The 19,280-nt window shown below is 39.5% G+C and overlaps 1 protein-coding gene across 10 annotated transcripts in view; it reads right to left on the minus strand.

The window, feature by feature from the left end:
• MAEA (macrophage erythroblast attacher, E3 ubiquitin ligase) overlaps positions 1–19,280 on the minus strand; it is a 116,962-nt gene that overhangs the window by 18,085 nt on the left and 79,597 nt on the right. For 6 of the 10 annotated variants that reach the window (XM_005292407.5, XM_024106465.3, XM_024106467.3 and 3 more), the window contains 3 exons: positions 15,067–15,189; positions 14,038–14,151; positions 11,944–12,020 (listed from right to left, as the gene is read on the minus strand). In XM_005292407.5, coding sequence (XP_005292464.1) covers positions 11,944–12,020; positions 14,038–14,151; positions 15,067–15,189 — 314 coding nt within the window. The remainder of the gene's footprint in view (positions 1–11,943; positions 12,021–14,037; positions 14,152–15,066; positions 15,190–19,280) is intronic. The other 4 variants (XM_024106466.3, XM_005292408.5, XM_065597214.1 and 1 more) reach the window with 1 other exon arrangement.

The raw sequence follows: 19,280 nt of genomic DNA on the forward strand, positions 1-19,280 counted from the left end.
TTAAAGGGATTGATTATACAAAGCACAGAATCAAGGTTACCAGATACCCTATAGAAAATAAAAAGGATTTTGGGGGTTGGGGGAGAGGAGAGGGAGCAGGCTGCTTTTTTAAAGAAGCTATTAATAAAAACAGAAAGGTTACCTACTTTCTGTAAGCGGAATTCTTTGAGATGTGTGACCCTTATCTGTATTCCACAGTGGGTACACATGCACTCCCTGTGGTTGAGCACGGAAGATTCTTGCCAGTATTGTCCGCTGGTCCACCCCTCTGCTCTCTTTCTCCTCGTTCTCTGATCAGAGAATATAAGGGGTGGTGCGGACTGATAGTTGGCTATATAGAATTGGAGGCTGGTAGATATGAATGCTTTCCTCCCTAGGAGGTCCAAGCATTTGGCTTTCTGGTCTATAGGGACAGACTTGATAGATGGTTTTCTACTTCTCTCTGTATCAGCCTGAATCACTAGGGAGTTTTGGGCAGGATGAGTCAAGAGAAATTCTGGTCCCATGGGAGAAAAAGTATCTCTCCTTTGCCCTATTAAACAAGGGGCACATGTTGCTGGGGTGTCCCATAGCTCTTTGGCTGGGTCTAGGATAGCCTTGCTGACTAGGAGTGCAACCCTAGTACATTCTGTACTTTGCAAAATGTCCATGAATTTGTGGGATGACTGACTTCTTCCAAGGAGATCTGAAGGACATCATCAATCCTTCATAACTCCTGAATTTCTTATAATTGTCTGGTGAAGACTAATGCTGGAGCAGGGAGGAAGAGGATGATGTCAGGAGAGGAAGACTATGTACCTGACTGTAACACTGGGTCCGGTTCTTCTTCCTCCATGGGTTCTGGGGATAGTTCAGGCTGGTTACTCAGAGGAGAGGGATGTGATGGTCTTTGTGGGACCAGACTGATTCAGAATAATGCATGTACAGGTTCCGCAGTCCCTACTAAGGCCAGGGAGAGGGATCTATCATGGGTGGGAGTGGACTCAAAGGCATAAGGTACCACAAGTCCCAGAGGGGTGTGTGTGTGTGGGGGGGGGGACGCAATCCCATCTTATGTGTTCATGACGGACCCCCAGAGATTCTGGAGCCTCTATTCAGGCTCACATCCCTTGGAGGAAGTGTCGAGAGTCTCTCCCCCATGCCAGATTCACCTGATGAAGAAACTGTGGGATCCATCTCCAAGCCCATTGCTGTCAGAACTGTTTGAGGAATGATACCAGCTGGTAGAAGAAATAGAAGAACAGTCTCTTCCATAATATTTGTGGCGAGATAGTGTCAGAATCTCCCTTGGAAGAATCAATTCAGATAAGAGGGGAGGATTCCAGATCTGGCAGAATGGTGATGTCCTGCAAAGTGGTACATTTTGTCAACATGATAAATTCTGTCTCTATGAACCTTTGGAATTGGCACGGATGATGTATGGGGTAATCATTTGTCCATCAGTACCAAAGACCGTACTGACTGATGCTCATGCCTCTCTTTACTCAGTATCAATAGTCCTGAGTCCTGCTCCTACTGATGGCGCTGAAGGGGAGACCTTTAATCACTGAAGCCTGCCATTTGGTACACCTCAGCCCGCTATACAGATGAGTCTGCACAGCTCAGATATGACTAAGGCCTGATAGCCTGCTCCACAAGTTGCTTCCTAAACTCCCACACTTGATGGGTTTGGGAAGGAGTGGTGGATACTGCACTTAGTGGAGATATGAGCTCCTCTAACGCAGCAGAGGCACCTCTGGTGGTCATCACTGACTGGGAAAGAACAGGCAGGAGACATGAATCCCGGGCCTAATCAGTGTACCATGCCAGGAAGGGGGAGAGGGTGGTGCTCCCCCAAAATCTAGCTATCTAAAATTAACAAAACTAAGAAGAGTTTACAATATTTACAGTTTAATATTTATAGGAATGACACTGAAGGGTCAGACCATGGACACTGGAGTGTTCGGTCTCAGTCCACACCATGTCTTATACCCTTGGATCACAGCACAAGGAGAGAGAGAATGCCGAGGACCAACAGACACTACTAGCAAGAATTTTCTGGTCTCAGGCACATGGAGTGCATGTACAGCCAGTGGTACGCACATGGGGACCAGCACTCAAAGAGCTGAGAATTATTGTTATTAGTTATGGAGCCAAAGGGAAAATGGCACCTCCGTTCAGCAGCAGTCTATAAAACTACCCATTATGACTTTTTCTTTTTGATAATTCACTTTTAGTGGGAGCATTCCAATCAAATATCACTCACTATTACATGTGCCAGGCAAACTGATAGGGATATCAAGTACTGTCCCAAGTTCACTGCACATGCAAAAACAAGCCAGAATTAATGCTGAGTATGCAGGGTCTTTTTCAGGGAACCATGAATGAAATAGTATTCCCAATTCAGTACATCTGCATAAGCCAGCGAGCAAAGCTTATTTGTTTCTTATATTTATCTATTTAAATGTGACTACTCCATATTGCAGAAGATTGGAGCAAGTAAACAGAAACCAATACAAAAATCTCAAACATTTCCTCACACTGGGTTAAGACGAAGGCGGTCCTGTTTCTGTAGTTGCCAGCTGATAAGTTTCTTCTCAAATTCCCCACTCCCCCCTTTTTAAATCTTTCCTCTCCTAGAACCTCCTCTCCTAAGGCCCCCACCTCCAATTAAGGGCTGAATTCATTACTCAGCCAGGCAAAAAGGGAGACTAGAAATAGATGCAAAGTAGCCCTTGAGAAAAGGGAGGTGAGTTTGTTGCCCAACGACTCTCCAAAGCCCCTGCTGTGAAGTAAGGGGCAGTTCTCCCACACAAGGATATAACACCATTAGATAAACTAGTGGGACAAATAGCATGCAGGCTATCGCCTCCATCCCTCTGTGTCAACTTTGTCAATCCTCTTCCATAGGTGTCTTACTTCATCTCTTATGCTCCCATACATACCATGCCATGAAAAGATAAAGCATGAGATTTGATTCACTGAATTTCTGCAACTGTTATTGGAGCAGAAGACAAACATGATGGATTCTCATACAGAGATAATTTAATACTGTGGATGGTAGAAGGGTGTTGTACAATATTTAAACTTCTATCCAAAAAGAAAGTAATTTTGATTAGTCAGGTCTCTTGTCAGCAATCTGACCAAGTACCATCAATAATTACCACTCAAGGAAAGGCTGTATCCTATCACACCATACTGACAACAATTCCTTCAGCTACAGAAGACAGCAAGTGAAATTCTGGCCTCACTGAAATCAGTGGTAGTTTTGCCACTGATTTCAATGAGCTTCATCCAGCATCTATACTATTAAAGTAAAAACCCCAAAGATTATATACTGGCTACTCCTTTAAATTCTTAATTGACACTGCAGGCAGATAAGAATACTGAACTAACTGATCACATGAAAGCTCAGATTCCTAACTGAACCTAGCCAAGTGAAACTCCTTCCTTCCCAAGAACTCAGTGAAGACATCATCTTGAAATGTTTATAGTATCTCTTAGGGCTATCCTGTTGAGTTCAAATTTTAAAGGGCTGCTACAGTCAAGAAAGTAACTGTAAAAATGGCACATCAGAGTGGCTTGAACACCACATTCTCTTACTCTTCTGATGGATCAAGTTTTTACTATCATTAACACAGGTGAATCAATACAACTATGACAGAATGCGCTATAAATTTATTCTGCCCAATACATCACCAAAATTGCTAAATTCTCATTGCAGATCATGGTGTTATAGGCAGAAAGAGCAGTTTGCTCAAATCCCAGGAGGAGTTGTCAACTTTGGGGGCAAGGACCTTGGTTTTTTATTTGATTTGTCTGTGAAGTTGACATACCTATCATGACATAGAAGTAATTATATATAACTTCTATGCCATCATAGCGTGCGCACGTGTGTGTGTGTGTACTTTGACACAAAACCAGAAACCAGAGCAAATTTGACTGAGAAAATCAAAGAGAAAATGAAAACTCACGCTTCAGTCACTACTCCAACTACAGCTGCAGTACACTCAGTTACAAGATATACAAGGCACATGGATCTCTACGCACTATATGACTGAATATATTAATCAGGCAGTGGCAATAACTGAACACCGAATGTAAAGCATTATCAGGGAGGACATGTTCTTTATTCTGCTCGATGGACCATGTTAGAACAGCTTTCTTATCTCGAACCCCTTTACTAGCAGTCAAATAAGTTTGTACTGAAAAAGCACCATGAAGTTATTCCACTTATCCACCTGTTCTGAAAACAAAAACAGAATGAGGAAAACCAAGACTCTGGCCAACCCTAGTCTTATTGCAAAAATGGATCTGAAAATGAATTGGACTATCTCCCTTTTCTCCTTGTGTACACAGCACTATTTCCCCCTGCCCCCAGCTAAGATCTAGTTGAGTTACAAAAAGCCTTTATCAGCATCTGAATAAAGCCTCTCATGATTACCCATCACTAGTGGGTATATATCTTTTGCATCCTGACAGTGTTGAAAATCCCTAAATTTTGCATATTTAATTAAGTATAGGTGTAAAAGTTTGACAACAGCCAGAAAGAGTGAAGTTAGCATTAATATATCCCTCACATGTTTTGTAAAAGGTTTTGCCTTTATTTTTGTAAAAGGCTCCATGAATTAAGCACAGAGTATTAACCCAAACTTTGAATTTTCTACCTTCGTGTCACAGCCTTAGCATTAAACAGTTTTTGTATATTCTTCAAACTTGCTCTTTCAAGAGCACTCTGACGAACAACCTTGGAGCAACTCAGTGTGCACACATATTCTAAAAAGCTTTAGAAATTCAAACATTGTTATTAAATAAGATATATATTTTTAAAGCTCACATCAATTGTATCCTAAAAGCAATATGTCACTTTAGAGGTTCTCAGCAGGCAGTAAGCAAAGCTTTCAAACTTATTTAAACACCAGCTGCGTTTCAACAAAATGTCAGCTCTCTGAGTTCCACTCATACAGGAAACTACTTGGTAAACAGCCTCTTTTTCTGCTTTCTAATGGATGCCTGACCTATTTATTGCATCATGGACACAATACAGAAAGAATCCTGCTGCAGGCACTTAACAGAAGCAAGCTAATAAAAACAGAAGTGGTAGTGGTTTGCTAAAAGCAATCAGAATTTTTATACTACACCTTCCAAAATCAGTTAGTTTTCAAATTTTCTTTGTTATTCATGAAAATATTTGTTTTAAAGTTAACAAATCAGACAGGAAATGTTCAAAATATCCACTAGTTAACAGTATTTTCTAAAGCAAATTTCTTTAGAGCTTGCAGTGAGATGTTGAACACAGAATGCATAGTGCTAGGAGTGAATCAGTGCTATCAAAAGCACTGAATTAGACAAAGACATTCTGCAGTTCCCCTTTTTCTTAAGTCAGAATAAAAAACTCAAAACGATTCAGACAGAACTATTACAACGGGAAAAGTTTTAATTGCCAGTTGCATCTGTTGCGATTCAGGATCAATTAAATATCTTTATATAGAATACGTATATACTTTGCCCTTAAAAATCCACTGTAATGATTTAAAATATGCACTTGCAGAACAAGTTAAGGTGATAACTCAATTTATAGACATACTATACAACTTAGGAAATATTAATTCAAACACAAACTTTAAATAAAGGACAGAACCTCTTCCCACCCCACACAAGTAGTATTTCAAATAAGTGACAATTCATACACTGACTTTGTAGTGTAGGTGTGGGCAACTGTTGGGCAATTAGAAACAAAGGGGAACAATTCCCTTTACTATATTGGACATTTCTTTTTCCAATATAGTACATTCTTCTGAAAGACTAGTGAAAATCTTATGTGCTCATTGTAAGACAGGTGAATATCTAAACAGCTCCCTGTAAATGAAGTTATTTTAATTATTAGATACTATTCATACTGGTGTGGTGCCCACAGTAGGCTGTGTGCTGCGCACACACACACACACACACACACACACACAGTATCTTTTCTTTTCTTGATTGTGACTGCTTTGTGCCAGGGCACAAAATGAGGAAAGAGGGGAAAAGGACACAATAGACAAGCAAAAGCTCTGATCCTTTAAATTATTCCATGCCTGCTTGGAGTCTGAATGAAGAACAGAGCACACTGCAAATTGGGGCCCAAAATGATTAGGGTAACAACTGGCAAGTGTCTTATTAGTTCTGTGGAAGAAGGAAGGTTTGTTATACAATTCCTTGCCATTGCCAATTTCCCACTATACACAGTTATTGTTTCGAGCCTTAGCAGTTTAGTTGTATGCTCATGGTCATTTGCCTTTGACAGCTTGCTTTCCGTAACCTTTAGCTTTTATTTTCTTTTACTTATTTTATCTAATTGATTTCCCCATCCCTAACACACACTCCTCTTATTTTCCATATGTTTAGAATTTTGGGGGGGGCCTATTTTTAAGATTTTCCATGTATGTTCTAATCATTTAGATTTATTTTATAGGACTTTTACAAAAGGGCACTGTTACAAATGCTTTAGGCTCCCTCAATATAGCTTAAGAATATAACTACAGAAATTTATAACTCACCCCAAATATTTTTGCGCACTTACACACAGTATGTACTCCTATATAGTGTTAGTGTATTGTATTTTTATTGAATTGTTTCATTATAATCAGTTCCTGTTTCACTCCATTTTCCCCTGACCAATTACTACCATCCTCCCCACCATCACAAACAATCAAGACACCTTTAGCAAGAGAAGCCCAAAGAACAGTTTGTGATGTCAATGTGGTTCCCTGCTGTCACTCTTCTCCTTCCAGAGAGAGATGCAACACGAGTCTTTCATAGATCACTACCTAAAGATGTATGGGTGGGCGATTTTGCACACCACCGGGGCTGGGTTGACCCAGCACACCTAAACTTCCTCTCTGCTAGAAAGTGTGGAAAGGGACTCACTAGCAAGTTGCACAGAATTTTAGCCTTTGGTGCTAACATTTATTTTCTTTGTTCTACACAACAGCACGCACAAACAGTGAGTTTTTAGAAAAGGTCTAGCCCTAATCTCCACGAACATTCTGCTGAAATTGCAACCAAATCAAAGCCAACTTAATGCAGTTTAAAGACACAGCTACATTTAGTTTGTTTGGTTTGGCAGTACAGCAAATCATGAATTACGGGCTTGTGTACACTTAAAATGCTACAGCAGCAGAGCTGTGCCGCTGTAGCGCTTCAGTGTAGACACTACCTAAGCCGAGGAAGGGATTCTCCCATCAGTGCAGGTAATCCACCATCCCGAGAAGCAGTAGCTAGTTCAGAGGAACAATTTTTCCGTCGACCTAGCGCTGTCTACATGGGGACTTTGGTCAGCTTAATACTGCTCATGGGTGTTTTTTTACCACACACCCCTGGCCAATGTAGTTAAACCAACCTACTTTTCTAGTGCACCCCAGCCTAGGTTATTTAGTGTTGACAATATACTGTGTTGTCAAACAAGAGATCAGTTTATGTTCCAAACTTTGCTCTGATAACAACAGAAAATACATTTTATATCTCAAGCAACCTCCTTCCACCAACCCTGGGGTAACCTTAAGAAGCTTTTCTAAGGGCTGGTCTACACTAAAGCGGTGAGTAGACCTAAGTTACGCTACTTCAGTTATGCGAGTTACGTAACTGAAGTTGATGTAACTTAGGTCAACTTCCATCGGTGTCTACACTGTGCTGTGTCGGCGGGACACACTCTCCAGCCGACTTACCTTCCATTATCGGGGAGGTGAAGTATAGCGGTTGATGGGAGAGCACTCAGCCATCAACTTAGTTTGTCTTTATCAGACCCGCTATATTGACACCACTGCATCGATCACAGCAGTGCCGATTTAGCCATGAGTGCAAGCCCTAAAGCAGTGCCAGGAAGAAAACATTTTCACAGACCCACAATAAAAACACCTTCTCCATTTTGCTCCTGTTCTGGGCCCATCACCACTTTATCTATGCTTACACCACTGCCATGTCTGGTTTCTGAGTAACATAAGGAAGCTGCACTCCCAACAATGAAAATAGTGCTTTTAGAGCATGACTATCCATTGTCAGGATGCAGGACAGCCAGCTTGGCATAGAAGCAATTCAGAAGTAGGCAATAAAGCCATACAGCACAAAGACACCACTGTACTCAACAGATCTGGAGGGCATGTGCTTCAGAAAAAAAGATCAAGACTATCTGAGAGCCCTTCATGCTTCCCCACAAAGGTTGTACATTATTTCTTACATTTGAGAGCCATATCAAAGCTGGTGTCTAAATGACAGCACATGGAGTATCCATGCTCGTAAAGACTGGCATCATTTTCTAAAAAAAAAAACCTGTTTTAAAAGACAAAAACATTCTACAAATTAAATAAAGCTGATTCTTAGGAAGTTGAGCAGTGATATTGGGTTGAGTGGGGAAAGAGAGAGATGAAGATTTTGGCAGAGATAGGACTGAGCAGGAAAGAAATGATGTGGAAGTTTAAAATAAGCAGCATATTTGACTGGAGTTGGAACTAGGCCTGGGAAACGTAAGAACAGAGCTCTAATACTGAAGTTTACCCCAAAGAGATTTTCATTGAGAAGAGACCTCCCAATACGGCAGTAATTTTTACATACCTTTACAGTGCCATTTTCTTTCATAGGCTCCCCTTCATTATGTCCAACCATAACTTAAAAAGTCTGTCTAAACTGCTGCAGGTCTTTGATTTCTGCTCAGCTTTGTTATACTCATGTAGCAGATAGAATGACCTCGTTCCCGTTGGAAACGACCTAAGACTAAATTAGCTTCAACACTCCTCTAAAAGAATTAAACCAATCTCTCTTACCCACACTGTATGACATATGGGTGGGTGAAGGGGAGCTTCTACCTGCCTTCCATCACAAGATCTGGTGTTGGGCACCTGGAATGAAGCAGGTATCTACTTGTGACCTCAAGTCCACATTGCTTCTTCACCCAAGGCCTCTTCCTTCATCCTTGCCGCACTCTAGGGCTCTTAAAGTCCCAATACAGACCAACTTTCCTCTCCACAATGGGCTCTTCCTATTGGTTACCCAATTCCTTACAAGGCTTCTTTTGCAGTCCTTTGGTGGAGCAGCTCCTTCTCCCTCCAGGTCTCAGCTTTATCAAAGGGATGACACTGCCTATATACTTATAATGCTTTGAGGTGCAGTCTGCAGCTCCCATGCACCCTGGGAACTATCCACCTGTTGTGCCTGGCTGAAAACAGAAGGTAGACAGGACTTAAAGAGGCCAGCACAAACTTACTAAGGGCTACTTTAACTTTTTCTTGCATTCTTCACATGCAAGTTACAACAGCAGACACACTCTTACTTGTCAGTAGCATGGTTGAGAGTAGATCTATGGAAAGTCTAGTCACACTACATCTCACACAACCTTTGAATTTGAAACCGTATCCCCAGAGCTCCATAAAAGTCTTTTAGAAAATGAAATTCTAGTCAGGTCCTAATTAAGTCACAAACACCATAGGCTCATCCCTAGAGCTCTAGCTCCTAGAGTCATGTGCTTATATTAGAACCTCAGCTTTTATACATCATAAATAAAATAAAATAAAATAAAATCTCAATGGGGTATTGACTCACCCATTGCTCCAGAGGCCCTACCAACACCACCACCAGAGTGATGTGTGTGTGGCAGGAGAAGAATGTAGCAGCTATGGCCTATCTACTAAAGTAGATACCCCAAATGCTGAAGCCAACACTGGGCCCCTGAACTCCCACCCCTCCTGGGTGGCGCAGGAGAGGGAAAGGAGTCCTATGACCTTCCCCCTTCAGGCAGGGGTCCACTCCAACCATCACTCCAGTGACAGGCCATGGTTGGAGAAAGCCAGATTGTCTCAATAGGCCCCCCAATTCCTGTAAAAGTTTCACAGCTGTCATCTCAAAGAGATGGGTGACTAGCAGCACTGCCAACTCTCACTAGTTTATCATAAGTCTGATGTTATTTGGTAGGTTTCATTTTGTTTTTTTAAAGGCCCAGCTCCTGGAATCCAGTGATTGTGAGAATCTTAGTTTTCATGAAAAGAAAAAAAAGTTTAGCCCTCATAGTTGCAGAGAAATACTTGAAAGCGCCACCCAATTATACCCCAAAGCGTAAACACCAAAACAATGTTTATTTTTTAAAAATATGCATGATTTTTAAACATTTGGGGTTTGCAATACTAAACAAGCGAAAGCACAGCAGGAACTAGAGGACAAGGAATGTTGTGAAATACTCTGAGTTCAGTGCACAGACGCTGTTCTCTCCAGTACACACAGCTGTAGATGAACGGCTATGATGATATTCATATGGTATATTTCATTGGAATATTGTTATGGTATTCTTAATAAAACACATTCCAAAATTGCTTTGTTTGCTCTCTTCCAGTGCTTGCTGCACATTGATACAGGAAGCTGGCGGTTATGCAAAAAGCAAATTGACTATGCAACACCTGGATAATGCAGAAAGCATAATTTGTCACATTTCAGACATGTTAACACAGGACAAAATAGCAATAACAGTGTCACAATGTTACAATAGGGCATCAGTCTAGAATATCACAGGTAGCCCAGAATTAAGAATCCACTTTGCTTTTTCCTCCCTTCTGAAGACAATACAGTATTCCATTTGGATCTAATAAAAAAAAAAGTGTTCTGTATCTAAAAATTGAGGTTCTGATTAAAAATGCTGAGAATTTTTATTTGTTTCAATGATGCACCATGTATACATTACAACTGCATGATCCCTACCATAAAAACGTTATGGCAGCAAATGATGCAAGTATCCTGCAAATATCCTGTTGGTTTCAACAAGATTTTATAAAGCAACACTAAGTAAACAAAATGCAGTAGAAGCGGTCATGTAATTATAACTGTACCACTCTAAACTCATCAGAAACACCCTTTCTTATTGTGCAGTAACTTAGTAATAGAATAATTCAAAATATTATCACATATCTGCATACCACAAGGTCCCAGCACAGGCATCCCATTGATTTTAACAGAATCAGTTTCATGTTCTGAAACATTATTCCAACACCTTAGATTGAGACCACTGACTCAAATGCGTATTCATTTTACATTACTTCCTGACCCAATAAAAAAAGAAGTATTTACCCAGAGACAAGAAAGTTGTCTTGTGATTAGAATAGTGGACAACAAGTCATGAATTCACCGTTTTATTTCCAGCACGGTCACTGACTCATAAGACCTTGGGCAAGCATGAACTGTCTTTTCCTACATAAAATACGTATAACATTTAAATACCTCACAGAAGTGAAGAGAGTCTTATTTTTTGTAACACAGTAGAGACCCTCAGATAACAGGCACTGTAGAGATGCAAAGTATTAATATAATCCATTTAATAAGCAACTAAAATACTTCAAATAAATCCTAAAGTTTAATGGGGTTTAATAAAGATTACATAATGAAAAACGCTTCAGAGCTGAAACAGTCTATATCCAGTTTTACACACGTGAACATTTATGGTTAAAATGTTCAAGTTAAATCAGATTCCAACCAGTCCACATAAAAAGAGAAACGTCTTTCCTTGAGACACAGAAAGTTTGGCTGTGCAAGCCAATCCCATCTACCCTCTTTTAGTTTGTACTCGAGATTACTATAGTAATTGCAAACTGAACTGTGTGTTATAAGAAGCATTTGTCTACACCAAGAAACCAACAGTGTAAAAAAGTATTTTTTTTGATAACTGCTTTTGAATTTTGAAGTTTTACAAAGCCAGAAAGTTTTCTTTTCAGTAACCATTTTAAAGTTTGTAATTGTGCATCTAGAATGATAGCCTGTGCTTAGAACTCCACATAATCCAATATGAACCGTAGTCTAGTAAATCCCAAGAGAGTGTTTGATAATAACAATGCTGAGAAGACCATTTGTTGCAGTAGAGCTTCTGGGTGTTCAGTAACAGTCACATGTTTCTTATGAAGCATAATATGTTCTTATTACGAAAATTGCTTGGTAAACATCCTAATTTCATACCTCACAGCATCCAGTCTCTTGTTCTGTCGAATGAGTTCAATGAACTCCTGAATCCTGAGGCTGAACTCCAGACAGCTCTGAGATTAAAGACAAGACAAGGTCTAAGATGGGGCCAAAGCAGCATTGCACAAAGTACTCAGTATGCCACAAAATAGTGTTAATGGCATGCAACTTTGCTTGCTTTTAGGTATTCATGCAGGTAAAATAGTTTAATGCTGGCATAAAATTCCCTAAAAGCAAACAAAAAGCCTCCTACTCCTCACCCTCCTCCAAAATAAATTGTCGTAATTGGGACCAGTTATGTCCTGATGACTAAAGGATGCCACAATCCTCATGGGTGTGTGAATGGACAGTGGTGTTGCTTTGTACTACATTCTAACTTTAAGACAGCACATACTGTAGAAATTTCTGAGATGAAGTAATACTTAAGGCAGAGGAACCCTCTTAGTTATGAGACACAATGGAATTGTGCAGGATTGTTGGGACAAAGAGGTCTCTAAATGTTTACTTGAATGTTCGTGTTAGCATGAAAGCAGCACGTTATTTTAGCTCACTGAGGGCCCTTTTTTCCTGCCCCCAAAGAACCCAGAACAGTGTTTTAAAAGCCATACTAAAGACAATCTTATTCACACTAAAATCAAGTTGCATTTACCTGCTTTTGGAAAAGGTAAGTAAGCTGACAGTGTCCCTTTAAATCAAATTCAGCACAGGTTTACAAAAATCTATAGGAAAACTTTGAACATGTAGAATTTAAAAAAAGTCTCTCTCTCTGAAAAGAACAATTCACTATGCTTCGTTATAGGGACACAGTCAACTACTTTATTATCTTTAAAAAAAAGAACACACACACCCCTTCTGAAAATTGAAAAATAAATATGTATTCCACAAATTTGTCTGCTCCATTCAGCACACATTTTCCTCCCCCCCATGTTTCTAGTGAATGGCTGCCTTTTGTTTATTGTTTATCTGCATAGTAATATCGAAATTCCTCAGTGACATCAGCAGGAATTTGAACTGCTCCAAATTTGGGTCAGTTAACTGTTTGGTGCAGCACACATTTATGACAACCTTGGTTTTTTTTGTTTTGTTTTTTTTAAATTAGAAACTTGTAAAGAAATTTAAACTCAAACATCACATTGATGGAATACATAGTTTTAAAGTGTAATTGTTGAAAACTCTGTTTGAAAATAGGTTCTTTTTAAACTCTCAAGCCTGACTGTCCAGAGAAGCAAGGACTCCACAAGATTTTCAGAGTTACATTGTCCTGTACTCTTAACCTTTGCTCTAGGCAAAACTCTTGAAATTTGAATTAGCAGACAAAACAGAGGAGCTGATTTTCAGATGCTTTGTTTTAAAATATCCAGTTACTTAACTCTGCACATCATCACTCATTTGGGATTTTAGACTACTTTATTTTTTGTATCTTTTAAAAAAGATCCACTCTTTAGTAATCATCCCCATACAGATAATATATTCTAGACCTATACTTCCTCCCTTTAAGATACATGGAAAAAAAGTCTTCAGAAGTGTAGATGTCCTCCAGTGAACTGCAAGCCAATAGCTAAATTGGATTTTATAGACTGTCAGAACTTAAAAAGCCCTATGTAGTCAGTAGATTTCAGATTCATTACAATATAGCACAAATTTTGACACAATCTAACAGCCCTACTCACAAGAGTGGTAACTCAATGGGACTGCAGGACTTCTTCCCCGCCCCCACCCTTTCTTCTCCAGTTTAGCTTTTGGTTAGACTTGCAGGAAGGTGGGCAAGGATTTAACAAGTTAACATTAATAAGCAGCTAAATTGCCTTACACTGGACAGAAATTTATTCCTGTGTGTTTCAAAAAGAAGCATAGTGATTTCCTCCAACTCTGATCTCTCATAGCCTTAGCTTTTATGTAAAGTAGGGCTTGCAGAAATAGATTTTTGGGGGGACATGGAAGTTGTTTTATTCCCAGTTTTTATTTTTACATTGAATATTGCTGATGAAAAAAATTAAGAGTACTTCGGATTTAATTTCTTACGTTACTTAACATATTAACATTACACAAGGTTTTCTTGAGCAGTATAATTATGCAACAGTGTTTACATACCAATTCTGGTTTTCCTTTAATGGTTTCCATAACAAGATCATCATTTTCTTTAGAGTAATCACAGGCCGATTTACTTTTGCGTCCCATCTTCGGTTCGTTCTCATTTTGGCGCCCCTGAGTGACAGAGAACGTCACTCTTTGCTTGTCATTAAGTGCACTCAGACATTTTTGGTTAAAGAAAGCGCTTAGTTTAAAAAAAACAAAGAAGACACAAAACACCTTTCTGAGGGAGGCAGGGGTTTTGGTTAATATCAGTTAAAACAGATTTCTGCAAGCCCTATAAAAGATTACAGCATACTTTTAAAAGCAACTTTAAAGACAAGGGAATTTAAACTAACTATATATGGATAAACATGGAGTGACTCCTTATCTTCAGTTCATGGCGTACAAGGGCTGGAAAGAAATGTACTTTGCTCATTACTAGATTACATGCAGCTTTTTTGAGAAAACTACATTCTAACTTAGCACTATTGCATCTTATATTTCAAGTTAACTCTTTTCTTTAAGGCATCATAGCTGGATAAAACTTTTTTAATAAAGTAAATTTCACCCACTGTGTTAAGCTTGAGGATATAGGTTTAGCATTTCAATTGCTCTCCACATTTTTAAAAGACAAGTTCATATACACCCTGTGAAGTATGTTCTCAGCAGGATGCAAAGGAGTTATGCACATAAGTCCTCATGCATCAAGATGAGACTATACTCCGTTGCATTTAAGTTTCTGTAAATCACATTAAAAAGCAAGGTCATATTGTTATGTTATTTCACTGTAATTTGACAAGGAAAATCTTGCATCTAAAGGACCTAGGTTCAGGGTTAAATTTAACCTTGGTGTAAGTGGGTACAACTGCCCTGATTTAGATATACTAAAGGGATTTATTTTGTACTTAGGATCTTTAGTTTAATACATGCTAAGTCATCATTCAGACCCAACATTTAAACTCAATTGCCTAAATCAAATATTCAAGGAGTTCATACAACCATGACAATGTACATTAAGTTAAAGCTTTGTGCATTACACTTCCATACCTTCATTTTCCTGAGCCTGGATTTGTTATCATGACACCAAGCCAAGCAAGTCATAGTTTCTTGCCTTTCCAAAGATTCTTCCACTTCTTTAGCCGTCAAGAACATCTCAATATTTACCAAGTCCTTAAGGAAAAAAAGAGAGTAAGACCAGTTGAGCTTTATTTACAAAATGAGGTTGCTCCATAAAATCCTATTCTTCATAGCTACAACTAGGAGCTAATTTGTGATATGCATATTAAAATGTACATAATTTTAAAAACATCTTGCCCTTTGAAGCATTTTCCTCTACAAATAAAGTAGTTACAGTGTCTTCTCAAAAACTGTGATTCTCTATTCATTGATGTACGACTGTCAAAGTAGAGAGCAAATTTTAAAACTGTCTTAAGTTTGATGCCTTCCTGCTCTGTAAACAGTGCTAATACTTCTTACAGATTAACACATTTGCCAACAATCCTTCCCTCCCTCCATTTCTTTTCATGTACCTTTGTCCACTCAACCCTACTCTCCTTGCATCCTTTTCTACACAGGCTCCTGACGGGTCTCTTCTGTCTGATTCAGAGAAAGTAAAACCCACACCAAGCAGATGTACTAGGCCTAATAGAAAGAATGGAAAAATATGATGGGCCCAAACTTGTTGGGTGGAGGGAAGAGAGGGAGATCAGTTTCAGAATTCAAGCCAGTGTTGCATTTTATAGAAAACCCTCAAAACTCTGGGGCTAAGGCCTGTCTCTGGAACTAATAAGGTTTGGATTTTGCACTAGATCCACATTGCACACCTCATTCAGGAGGAGGCATGTACATATGTATGCACTTGCATGCACAAAACAACCACAGAAAGCTAGGAGGCAAAAGGTCTCTATCACTCTTTAGGTATAAGGAAAGGAACAGGTGAGAATATAATAGCAGCAAAATTTAACCCTTTAAAATTATTTTCTACACCAGGGGTCAGCAACCTTTCAGAAGTGGTGTGCTGAGTCTTCATTTATTCACTCTGATTTAAGGTTTTGCGTGCCAGTCACACATTTTAACGTTTTTAGAAGGTCTCTTTCCATAAGTCTATGATATATAACTAAACTATTGTTGTATGTAACGTAAATAAGGTTTTTAAAATGTTTAAGAAGCTTCATTTAAAATTAAATTAAAATGCAGAGCCCCCCGGACTGGTGGCCAGGACCTGGACAGTGTGAGTGCCACTGAAAATCAGCTTGCATGCCGCCTTTGGTACACGTGCCATAGGTTGCCTACCCCTGTTCTACACCATTCTCAACAAATCGATAACAGACAGAAGCTTTCAGCCTTTACACTTAAGTCAGCCATATTTTCCAGTTAGCTAGTTTTTAAACATAAGCTTTACTTAAACTAAGAACTGTCAGGAAAAGCTTCCTTAAAAGGGGGGAGGGAGGGGGGCGTGGAAGAGAGGGGGAAAAGGATGGTTTCAAAGTCATATTTCTACCTATGTTTAGCAGTATGTGTGATACAAGTTTGGTGGATACAGACCATTTTCCACTGACGCCCATATCTGAAGAACTAGCATCACAACTGGCTCCCACTTTGGCAGCCTCAGTGAAGTTGTGAGTAGGGCAATGTGAGATGGGAGGTTTGTAATGACGTTTCCGTATTTGTGCCTGTTTTGTGGACAGAGGGCTGCAGATTCCAGTGTTATTAAACCATCACTTTTTGTAAGCATTAAATTTACATTTTTTTTTAAAGTCACTCCAACCTTCCACTGATATATACTTGGTAATTCTAGTTTAAGGATTAATTCTCTATAAACAATCCATGAACTTACAAAGAGCAGGGAGTTGTCAGGTTGCAGACAGAGCAAATGCATAAAAATCTAGACTAGAACATGGTGCAGGAAGTGACACTACAGTTTTGCTGAATAAAAGTCCCTGCTGATAAGAAATGGAGTTAATCCATAGTACAGTGTTAAGACTTCTAGGAGTATTCCTTTTCCTTCAGTTAATTTTTCAAAATATTAAGTTGCTCAGTTGTATACAATCACATTCAATGTGATTCAGCTTTGCAATGTGTCACTAAAATGATTTGTGAACAATTATAACAGATGTTTGCATTAATATTTTCTCGTCTGATACCCACTCTTTAATTAGCAGAATTACATAAAAGGAAGAAACTCTGGGCCTTTCTAGTTCCAAACAGCTACCTACAACTAGTGGCATTTCCATCAATAGCTTGTAAAGTTTTGACACTTCCATATGCTTCTTTTAGTTCCTTAATAGTTCGAAACTTTGCCTTCCAATTGCATTGGCACTACAATTATTCAGACTGCAACATCCTACTGATCCCAGTGACTAAACAAGAAGTACGAGTTACAGTATTAAAATTCCATTTTGTTGAGTGACATGAGACAGCTCACAGAAAGTGGGGAAAAAACACTGCTTGTGGTAAGCACAACCTATTATTAACCTGCATAGGGCAGACTTTTAACTGTTACTGTACAGCTGTACACCATCAGCTTTATACACTCAAACAGACCTAATCAAATGCAACTGAATGTGTGTATTTTTTTAAGACATATGCTATTAAAGGATTTCTTCATGCATCTGTGGTAAAAGGGTTTAGGAGGGTGTTTTCAAACTAGGATGAACTGGGTCCATTTTGAATTCGCATTCTCGGAGATTATTCTGAGCTGCATAAATATGTCATGCTGTGACAGCTCATACTTAGAGGAAGAAAACACTCTGTAGGGAACTGTACAATTCTGTGTATTGCTAACACAATAATCCAGTGCTAGGAATGTCTGTATTAACATAAAATGATCTTGTTCCACCAAATTTAAGTGTATGTACTTTCCAAAGCAATGTGCTGCAAACCGTACAATTTAAATATGCTGAATATGACAGATATTCAGAATAGCTCGAGTGAATAAAGACACTGTCAGAGTAGAAGATGGTATTTTCACCTGTTAAAACAGAACAGCTGAAAGTATGTGAGCTCAGTCTTCCTGCTGGGAACATTCTGAGATTTTATACAAATGATACAGCTACCCAACTTGTGTTTATATCCTATTTTTCATTTATCATGTAGGTTTTTTCCTTGTAGATTTATGATATTTTAAATACTGACACTACCTAAGAAAAAAAGAACCAGAACTGCAGTGGAGGTTGTCATGGCCACAGGCCTGTTTACACAGTTGCATATAATTTGCTTAGAAATAGTAAGTATAAACCTTTTTCTAAAACTTTCCCCACTCCTGCAAAATGTCTATAAATTAAGCCAAGACTTGGTAAAACATCCACAGAGAAAGTTTTCAATACAACTACATAATTTAAAATTTCAACTATCATTTATCAAATTAATTACAGTATAATGGAATAAATTAAAGGGCCAGATTCTGCTCCCACACTAGTTTACCCTCCTGTGATATCCATGGACGTACAGAAGTTATTCCTGATTTACATCAGGGTGAAATCAGAATCAGATGTAGCACGAGACTTTTGTTGACCTCTCCCTGCATATAAAACAAAATTATTCCCTTTGCCACTGCATTGATGAAAGCTGAAGTGATGCCAAGTTAGGGTGTAACTGAAGACTATTACTACTATTCATGAGATGAAGTTTTGTAGGTGTGGTCAGCATCCCTGCCGGTAATTCAAAGTAACCTTGACAGAGGCCTCAAAAAGAACTGTGTGTATGATACTCCTCTGAATGGAAGTAAGGTGACCTAATGGCAGATCCTTATGTTAACAGAGTACTAGGGTAAGAATGGGAAAAACTGACTGGCCCATAATAAAACCAGACCCATGATTTTATGTTCAAGTATTTTCCCATATAAATCAACAATGAGTGCTATCAAGGGAAATCTATTCACTTCATAATGTTGTGACCAAGAGAACCCCTGTAATCAAACCATACACAGTATTGTAATAATCTCTGTGCAAATATGCCTTGTGAGGTATCATTTAAAAACTAACGAAACAAATCACTATTCTTATGTAATGGCTGCATGCAGGGCCGGCTCCAGGCACCAGCCCACCAAGCTTGTGCTTGGGGTGGCACCTGGAGCGGGGCGGCACGGCGCTCCGACTCTGGCCGCCGGGGAGAGCGGAGCCCCGGCCGGGCTCGCCGCCCCCCCCCCGGCGCTTTGGCCGCCGGGGAGAGCGGAGGCCCGGCCGGGCTCACCGCCGGGGAGAGCGGAGCCCCGGCCGGGCTCGCCGCCCTCCCCCCGGCGCTCTGGCTGCCGGGGAGAGCGG

Source organism: Chrysemys picta, chromosome 5 (genome assembly GCF_011386835.1).
Source record: "Chrysemys picta bellii isolate R12L10 chromosome 5, ASM1138683v2, whole genome shotgun sequence".
NCBI classification, from domain to species: Eukaryota; Metazoa; Chordata; order Testudines; family Emydidae; genus Chrysemys; species Chrysemys picta.